The 9036-nt window shown below is 46.9% G+C and overlaps 1 protein-coding gene across 1 annotated transcript; it reads left to right on the top strand.

Annotated features, from left to right (window-relative positions):
- Positions 1 to 3988: 3988 nt before the first annotated feature.
- Positions 3989 to 8822, top strand: LOC148143770 (uncharacterized). The gene is made up of 3 exons (XM_087975714.1): positions 3989 to 4094; positions 4881 to 5037; positions 8039 to 8822. Exons 1-3 carry the CDS (start codon positions 3989 to 3991, stop codon positions 8820 to 8822), a joined length of 1047 nt encoding a protein of 348 aa, XP_087831840.1.
- Positions 8823 to 9036: the final 214 nt, after the last annotated feature.

The following is a 9036-nucleotide window of genomic DNA, read 5'->3' as shown; positions in this document are numbered from 1 at the left end:
TTATGATACTATTAATAATGAGCTACCTATTATTCTACTGGAACAAACTTAGCTTAAACTAAACTACAATCAAATTGAATAAAAATAAAATTAAACATAATTTAAGTTAATTTGAATTCTATCACATTACTTTATTCTATTTCACTCACCACACCTCCATTAAGACTCCCATCCATGGGAGCACCAGTTATTGCACCCGTATTCTTTTCACCCAGCCTTGCCCTCCCAGGGCCCCATGAGCGCACAGACTGATTCCCACAGTTATACCACGGCTCTAATTAATATTGCTGATCAGTCTGCATCAATATAATTTAGAAAGGGCTGCCACGTCTTGTAAAACTACTGTTTTGTGGTGCACCATATTTGTGAGGTCATCTTGGGGGGGATGCTCCATCACCAGCATATGCCACCCCATAAGCCCTGGGGGTTTTCCAACGTCCAATTAATTAAAATGTTCTTCCTTGCACAGTGCATAAGAATGTTACAGTCTGTTCCTGTGTTCTCCGAGAGATGGCAAATTTGGCAACCTCAGAAGAAGAAGTACCGGATTCACTTTAACTTTAATCCCCCAGGATGTCCTTCAGCTCCCTTACTATAGCACTCCAGTATCTCTGGATCTTACAACATGACCAATAGCAGTGTGTGAGTGCCTATACTAATTTTACATTTGGGACACCCTGGTGATGTGCCTATCTTGAACTTAGCTAGCCTCTCTGGCACCACATAAGTCCTATGTAAAATCTTCAATTGCATGCCCTGTGCTTTGTTACATATTGAAATTTTCCTTACATTTTCCCATATATCTTGCCATACTTCTAATGAAATATCCTATCCTAGCTCCCGATTCCACATCCTAGAGTGTCCCTCCACATCCCCTAAGGTACGTCCCTTCTGTAAATGATACAACGTACTAACTCAAAGAGCACCTGAACACCAGAGTACTCTTTATTCCACATTTGACCTGTAATGCTGAGCCAGGAGCGTGGTATTCCTCTGTATATGATCCGTTGGCTGAAAGTACCGGAAAAGGTCCCTATTAGACAATGCATATTTCTGACTTAGCTGGCTAAATGACATCAAGACCTAACCCTGGAATAAATCTCCCAGACAGAAGATTCCTTTATTCTCCCATGACTTAAAGCCAGAGTCCATTGCCCCAGGTTTAAATCCTTGGGCTGCCACCAGTGGGGTAATCAGTGAGGTCTTCAGCCAATTGCCCTTGTCTTGCCTCATTATCCTCCAGGCTTTCACTGTATTTAAAATGATTGTACTCTTACACTGCTCAGTCTCGGATTTCATCTTGATCAATGAATAATAGATTAACTAGGGGACATCTCGACTGCAATGCTTCAACGTCAAGCAAAATCTACCAAAGTCCCCTCGTGCCCAGTCACATACATATGCTAAGAAAGCGCTTATTTGATATCTCTTCAAGTCCAAAAGGTCCACTCCTCCTCACCCTGTGAGAACTGCAATTTGGTAAACTTAATTAGGGGGCGGCTGCGACACCAATTAAAAGAACCTAGCCAACCATTGAGCCTCAGTAATACTCATCTGGGTAGCAACAACATTCTCATGGGGTACAACAGGCGAGGAAGAACATTTATTTTAATCAGAGCTATTCGGCCTAACCATGATAATGGTAATCCGTCCCACCGCTGCAAATCCTGCTTTATCCTCTCGAGTAATTGTACATAGTTAACTTTATACAGCTGGTGGAAGGCAGGGGTAATAAAAATTCCCAAATACAAAAACCCTTTTGACGACCATCTAAACAGGAACTGCATTCCATCCTTCAGATCAGGCACCTCCACTAATTCTTCCCCTCCCCCATCCGCATAGCTTCTGATTTTGTAAATTTGATCTTGCAGCCCGAAAATCTGCCAAATAAATTAATTGTTTGAATCAATCGAGGAACGGACTCCTCCAGATTGGCCAAGAACAAAAGGACATCATCAGCATATAGGGTAATCTTATGTTCCCCCATTCCCACTCCTGGCGCCACTATTTCAGGGTCCCTCCTGATAGCCTCAGCTAATGGCTCAATTGCCAAGGTAAATAGCAGCGGTGAAAGAGGACAGCCTTGGCGACTACCTCTCCCAGGTTTTAATTTATCTGACTTATTGCCGTTTGTGATGACTGCTGCCTTCGGATCATTATACAACACCATCACCCATCTAGCAAAGGTTGTCCCCAGACCAAAGCGCTTGAGGACCCCAAACAGGTATAGCCATTCTATCTGGTCAAATGCCTTTTCTGCATCTAGGGAGGCCGCTGAACCCAGGATCAACCTTTGCTGGCATACCTGCACCATGTTCAGTACCCTCCTGATATTGTTGGAGGAGCTACGGCCCTTAACAAAACCCATCTAATCTTCTTTCACAATACAGAATAACACCTTTTCCAACCTCAGGGCCAGCGTCTTGGGTAGAATTTTAAAATCTACATTCAACAGTGAAATGGGTCTGGATGAAGCACATTCTTTGGGCTCTTTCTCCTTCTTTAAAATGAGGAAGATATTAGCCTCCCTAAGAGAGGGCGGAAGATAATCCTGTGCATATGAATAGCTATACATCCTCAGAGGTGGCTCCACCAACACATTTATGAATTCCTTCTAGAATTCACTTGGGAATCCATCTGACCCCAGTGCTTTGCCACCTTGGAGATGCTTTATTGCTTCCTGCACCTCCTGTATCGTCATAGGCCCATTCAACAGGAAACCTGTTCCGCGTTTATACTAGGGAGGTGCAGGATCTCAAAAAAGGCCTGCATTCTCGCTGCACTGTGTTCATCTCCCTCTGACTGATATAACTCTGCAAAGTATTCCCTAAATCTAACATTAATCTTCATTAACTTACGGATAACTGTGCCAACCTTCTATCTAACAGACATAATAGATTGGGAAGCATTTTTCTTTCTAGCCAGATATCTACGTGGCTTATCTCCAAATTCAAACAATCTTTGTTGAGCAAAGCAGACCTTTTTTTTCCCAGTGTGTGCAATGAGTTGGGAGCAGCCCAGAGAGCTGCAGCTTGACCAGTGAAGGCCTATTATAATACACTTCCTCAGCTATCTGCAGCTGGGTCTCCAACACCTGTTGTTGCTCCTTCCTCTGCGTCCTTCTAGTCGTTGAATAAAAAATAATCAGGCCTCATAAATATGCCTTAGTGGCCTCCTACAGTATTTCCGGATTACTGGCCGTACCCGAGTTGATATCCCAGAAGGCTCTGAACTCTTGTGATGTACTCAACAAATTTGCTATCCCTTAACAGAAATGGGTCCATGCACCAGTGCTGTGCATCCATTCCACCACTCTTGATTTTACCATCTAAATACACTGGCACATGGTCCGAGACAGCTATATTGCCAATTTCACAAGCCAATGTTCTGTCCAAGCAAAGCAATGGCATTAAAAAGTGTCAGTTCCCATGTGGTACTTGTGTGGGTTGGAAGAGAAAGTAAAGTCTCTTCCATTAGGGTGGAGATGCCTCCACACATCCACTAATCCCAACTCCTCGCACATGTCCACCAACTGCTTAGATTGCGCAGGTGTACCTCCCTGGCCCCTTGGCACCCTGTCTACCTCGGGATCCATTAGGCGATTAAAATCCTCTCCAATGACCATGCGGTGAACCCCAAGACTCATTAATTTAGCAACTGCATCAATTAGAAATTTAAGAGGGTGCACCGGGGGGACAATACACATTCAGGACGCCATACTCTTCTCCATGTATTCGAGCTTTAAGAATGACGGACAGTCCATGTTTGTCCTTAATTTGCTGAATTATCTGCAAAGGTGAGGTTCCTTCTTACCAGTATAGCCACTCTTCTACACTTGGAGCTAAAGTAGGAGAAGAATACCCTATCATAACCTCCTTGCTGCATTTTCAGATGATCCTTTTCAGTTAAATGTGTCCCCTGCAGCAGGGCGATGTCCACCTTTTCCTTCCTGAGGCTTGACAGCACCTTCTTTCTTTTTAACGGGGGAATGGCTCCCTTTTACATTCCAGGTGTACCACCTGAACGAATCAGTAACCATGGTCATCCAGGGCAGCCCGTGGTTTCCCACGAGGAGGAAGCTTATCTGAGGTGCAGTGAGCAACAAAGACATTAACTCTATAAAGTCTAAAAACTGCTCCTATTAAAAGCTACGATAAATAAAAATCTAGCCACCACATATAACTTAAGCAAACGCTCAAATAACCTCCAATTATGTAGAGATCTCTTACCCCCCTCCCCAAACCCCACCATTGCCACCATCCTGGCTCCTTTCCACTGAGGCTGTGCCCCAAACGCCAGGCAATTCACAGATTGAAAAAAACATGTTATTTACATTCTGAGAGTTAACAATGGTTACCCATCTCCCCACACCCCTTCTCCATTCATCTTAAGCACAGGTATAGCCACCCCCAATCCAAAAACAAAAGGACAGCAGTCAAAGAAAAGGCCCCACACAATACGTAACTGACCGATATACTAAATAATTCTATTTTTTTGTCAAGGCAGTACGTATAAAGCCGATAACCACAAACAAAAGGGGCAAAAAAGTAGCATTGTCTGTAATGATGTCGCTCCCGCCTTCACCCCGACTCGATTTCTTTAATTCTGAGAATTCGCAAAGTCCTTCGCCTTTTCTGCTGAATAAAAATTATATACCGTCCCTCCATGAGTGAAACGCAATACGGTCAGGGACCTCAAGGAATATTGTATATTCAGATCCTTAATTTTCTCTTAACTTCATCAAATGCCCTTTTCTTAATCCAGGCTCCTGAGAAGTCCTGAAAATATATTATTCTTGAGCCTTTGTGCATTAAAGCCTGTGGATCTCTTCCCAGTCTTCTTGCTGTTTCAATCACTTACTGTTTTTCTTTATAATGCAGGAGGCGCACTAGGACCAGCGGGGCTGCGGGTCCGATCCGGACCTGCGCATTTCGATCCGGTGGGCCCGCTCCGCACTCAACAGGCCCGACTCCAACTCCAGCCCCAGGAATCCAACGAGGTCTTCGCCTTCCTCGTATTCCGGAAAACCCACGAGCTGTAAGATATTTCTTCTACTTTAGTTTTCCAGGTCGTCCACTTGCCCCTGAAGGACCCGAACCTGGTCTTCCAGCGTTTGGATCTTTCCTCCTGAGACCTCCGCCGCAGTCTCCGATGCCACGGTCCTCTCCTCCGCTGCCTACTCTCTTCGGGCCAACATTTGAATTTCCTGCTCCATGCTTTTCCAGCGTGGCAGATAGTGGTTCCACCGCTGCTTCAATCTTTTCTCAGAATTTGGCAAACTCCGAGAGTAACTGCTGCTGTCCCATTAAATCCAAAGGGGCTGCCCTGGGAGTTTGAGCAATGGCTCCAGGCACCCCCGATGCAGTAGGGGAGTGCCCTGCCTGCTGCACCCCTGTCGGCCCCTTTCCTTCATTTGCTTTCATTCTAGTCCTAAAGCTGTCAAACCACAATTATAGCAACTCCAGACGTTCAGTAAGTTTATATTAGCAATTGTTTTCTCCTACGGATAGTTAATGAGGTGGGGGGAGGTGTAAAAGTCCGGGGGTATGGCACAGAGCCCAGCACTGCAGACCACTTAAACCACCGCCATCTTGGGTTTCCAAGAAAATGGTTTTAAGACCAGTACAGAACAGCTATAGGGTCATACAGCACAGAAACAGACCCTTCGGTCCAACTGGTCTATGCTGACTATGTTCTCAAACCCAACTAGTCCCATCTGCCAGTGATTGGCCCATATCCCTCTGGACCTTTCCTATTCATGTCCATTTCCAAATGTCTTTTAAACATTGTCACTGTACAAGCATCCACTACTTCCTCTGGACACACATTCCACACACAAACACTCTCTGTGTGAAAAAAATGGAGCTCTTCATGTCTTTTTAAAATCTTTCTCCTCTCCCCTTCAAAATTTGCTCCCTAATTTTGAAAGCACCACCATAGGGAAAGGACACCTGCCTTTCAACTCATCTGTACCCTTCATGATATTATAATCCTCGATAAGGTCACCTCTCAATCTCCTCTGCTCCACTGAAAGAAAACCCAATCTATCCACCTGGCTGTAGGTATATTCATATTCAGTTATGATGTGTTCAATGTTGGTGCAGGCTCAAATGGCCAACACCTGCTCCCAATTCTCTCACTCTGTGTCCAGGACAGCATGAGTAGATTGGGAAAGGGGAGGGATAGATATCTTGTTTGTTTTTATTTTTAAAATACACTTTATTCCCACAAATATAATCAACAGGTACAAGTACAGCACATGCAGTATTCCTCATTGCAGCTTCAAGGTGTTGTGTCCTCTTCTTCCGCGTTGGCTCCAGTACATTCGGCTTCCTTCCCCCACCCCCCTCCCCATCCCCGCCCTCAGCCGTTGATGCTTCCATTGTTTATAAAATCAAGAGAGGAATGGATAGGGTAAATAGACAAGGTCTTTTCTCTGGGAGTGTAGAACTATAGAGTAATAGGTTAAGGGTGAGGTGGCCCGGGGAGGGAGCGAGGAATTTAAAAGGAACCTAAGGGGCAATTCATGCAGAAGATGGCGCGTGTAAGGAAAGAGCTGCTAGAGGAAGTAGTAGATGCTGGTATAATTATGACACATTTAAAAGGCATCTGAATCGGTTTATGAATAGGAAGGGTTTAGAGGGATATGGGCCAAATGCTGGCAAATGAGACCAGCTTCAGCTAGGATATCTGGTCAGCAGAGACCAGTGGACCAAAGGACCTGTTTCTGTGCTGTATATCTAGATGACTCTGGTTTGCCACGCCAGTCTGTTCAATTTCTCTCTGGTATCATAGCCTTGATGTCTCATTCTAAAATTCCCCCACCCCTGTGGGGGCACGTTTACCATTTTGTGTCTGATTGATTGCCAAGAAGTTGCATTGCAGGTTCATCCTGAATTTACACACTACACATAAGGGCAGCACGTTGGCACAGTGGTTGGCACTGCTGCTTCACAGCGCCAGAGACTTGGGTTCAATTCTCGCCTCAGACGACTGACTGTGTGGAGTTTGCACATTCTCCCCGTGTCTGCGTGGGTTTCCTCCGGGTGCTCCGGTTTCCTCCCACAATCCAAAAATATGCAGGTCAGGTGAATTGGCCATGCTAAATTTCGCGTAGTGTTAGGTAAGGGGTAAATGTAGGGGTATGGGTGGGTTGCGCTTCGGCGGGGCGGTGTGGACTTGTTGGGCCGAAGGGCCTGTTTCCACACTGTAAGTAATCTAATCTAATTTTTACTTCCAAAAATCAGACCTGCTCACTCTCAACAGTCTCACAATGTCGTGGAAGATATTAATTTTCAGGAGGAGGTATCCAAAATTCAGAGAGGTGTCAGTTGTGACTGTTTTGCTCTTCTGTCCCTGTCAGATCCTGAATCAGCACTTTCAGGAGAATTAGAATGGAGTGAGAATAGAGGGAGAGAGAAAGAGAAGGATGGTGCTTTCAGTTTTGTGGAAAAACAAAAGAAAAGAATGTTCTGCAGAAAGTAGAATTGCTTGTTCTGAATTTCTACCCTGGCCTGACAGTGATGACTTCTGTAATCTCTTTTCAGAGGATTTGATCTGAAGATGAAGTTTCAAAATCAACAGATGAAAGGCTTATGCCTGAACCATTGACTCTCCTGCTCCTCAGATGCTGCCTGACCTGCAGTTTTCTACTCTGATTCTCCAGCATTTGTGAGTCACTCAATCCATCAGGACTGCAACAATTTTCAACTGTGATCCAATTGGTTCCTGTTTCAGTACGTTTTCAGCATCAGTGGGACTGAAAGAGAGCCCCTACTGTTGCAGCAACGCACTGAGTGTGGAGCCTGAAACAGTTATCTGGCCTGGAAAGAGGAATTCAAGGCAGGAAGGGGACATACACGCGTTTGTGTGCAACTGTAGCTTCGGCCATGGAGAAACCATGGAAGTGTGGCGACTGCGGGAAAGGCTTCCGTGTCCCGTCTGCCCTGGAGACACATCGGCGCAGTCACACCAGGGATAAGCCATTCTCCTGTCCTGAGTGTGGGAAGGACTTCAGTGATTCCTCTGCCCTGCTGAGGCACCGGCGGGTGCACATAGGGGAGAGACCTTTCAGCTGCCCTGAGTGCAGGAAGAGCTTCAGTGATTCCTCCGCCCGGCTGAGGCACTTGCGGGTTCACACATGGGAGAGGCTTTTCAGCTGCCCTGAGTGCAGGAAGAGCTTCAGCGATTCCTTCGCCCGGCTGAGGCACTTGCGGGTTCACACAGGGGAGAAGCCCTTCAGCTGCCTCAAGTGTGGGAAGGCCTTCAGCGATTCCTCCGCCCTGATGAGGCACCAGCGGGTGCACACAGGGGAGAGGCCCTTCCGCTGCCCCGATTGTGGGAAGGTGTTCACTCGCTTCTCCCACCTCGTGATTCACCGGCGGGTCCACACCGGTGAGAAGCCCTTCCCCTGCCCCAAATGTGGGAAGGCCTTCAGCGATTCCTCTGACCTGCTGGCCCACCAGCGGGTCCACACCGGCGAGAGGCCATTCACCTGCTCTGTCTGCGGGAAGTGCTTTACACGCTCTTCCGACCTGCTGAAGCACCAGCGGGTCCACACTGGGGAAAGGCCCTTCAGCTGCTCTTTGTGCGGGAAGGGCTTTACCCAGGCCTCCCACCTGCTGACACACCGGTGGGTCCACACTGGGGAGAGGCCATTCACCTGCCTCGAGTGCGGGAAGGGCTTTGCTGTCTCCTCCACTCTACTGACGCACCAGCGGGTCCACACTGGGGAGAGGCCGTTTCCCTGCCCCGAGTGTAGGCAGAGGTTCGCAATGTCCTGCAGCTTGAACAAGCACCAGCTGAGGCACCAATGCTCCTAACAATCAGATTCTGCCGGTAACGCTGCTGAGGGTCACCCCCAGGACTGAACCTCCTGCCCTTTCTGACAGTGGGGGTAGTGGGAGAGTTGGTAGGCTTTTTTGTTTTCTACTGGGGGAGTGGGGGTGGTGGCTCAGTGGTTAGCACTGCTGCCTCATAGCGCCAGGGACCCAGATTTAATTCTATCCTCAGGGTGACTGTCTGTGTGGCAATTGC

The sequence above is a fragment of the Chiloscyllium plagiosum genome, unplaced genomic scaffold (genome assembly GCF_037043375.1).
Source record: "Chiloscyllium plagiosum isolate Xiang-an unplaced genomic scaffold, Cpla_swu_hap1 HiC_scaffold_27, whole genome shotgun sequence".
In the NCBI taxonomy this organism is placed as follows: Eukaryota; Metazoa; Chordata; class Chondrichthyes; order Orectolobiformes; family Hemiscylliidae; genus Chiloscyllium; species Chiloscyllium plagiosum.
This window is presented reverse-complemented; position numbering and strand designations above follow the sequence as displayed.

Coding starts and splice junctions, on each gene's coding strand:
- LOC148143770 (XM_087975714.1), top strand. CDS start 3,989: ATGGCTCCCTTTTACATTCCAGGTGTACCACCTGAACGAATCAGTAAC. Junction 4,095..4,880: donor GGAAGCTTATCTGAGGTGCA/GTGAGCAACAAA, acceptor TTTATAATGCAG/GAGGCGCACTAGGACCAGCG. Junction 5,038..8,038: donor TTCCGGAAAACCCACGAGCT/GTAAGATATTTC, acceptor TGCCCTGCTGAG/GCACCGGCGGGTGCACATAG.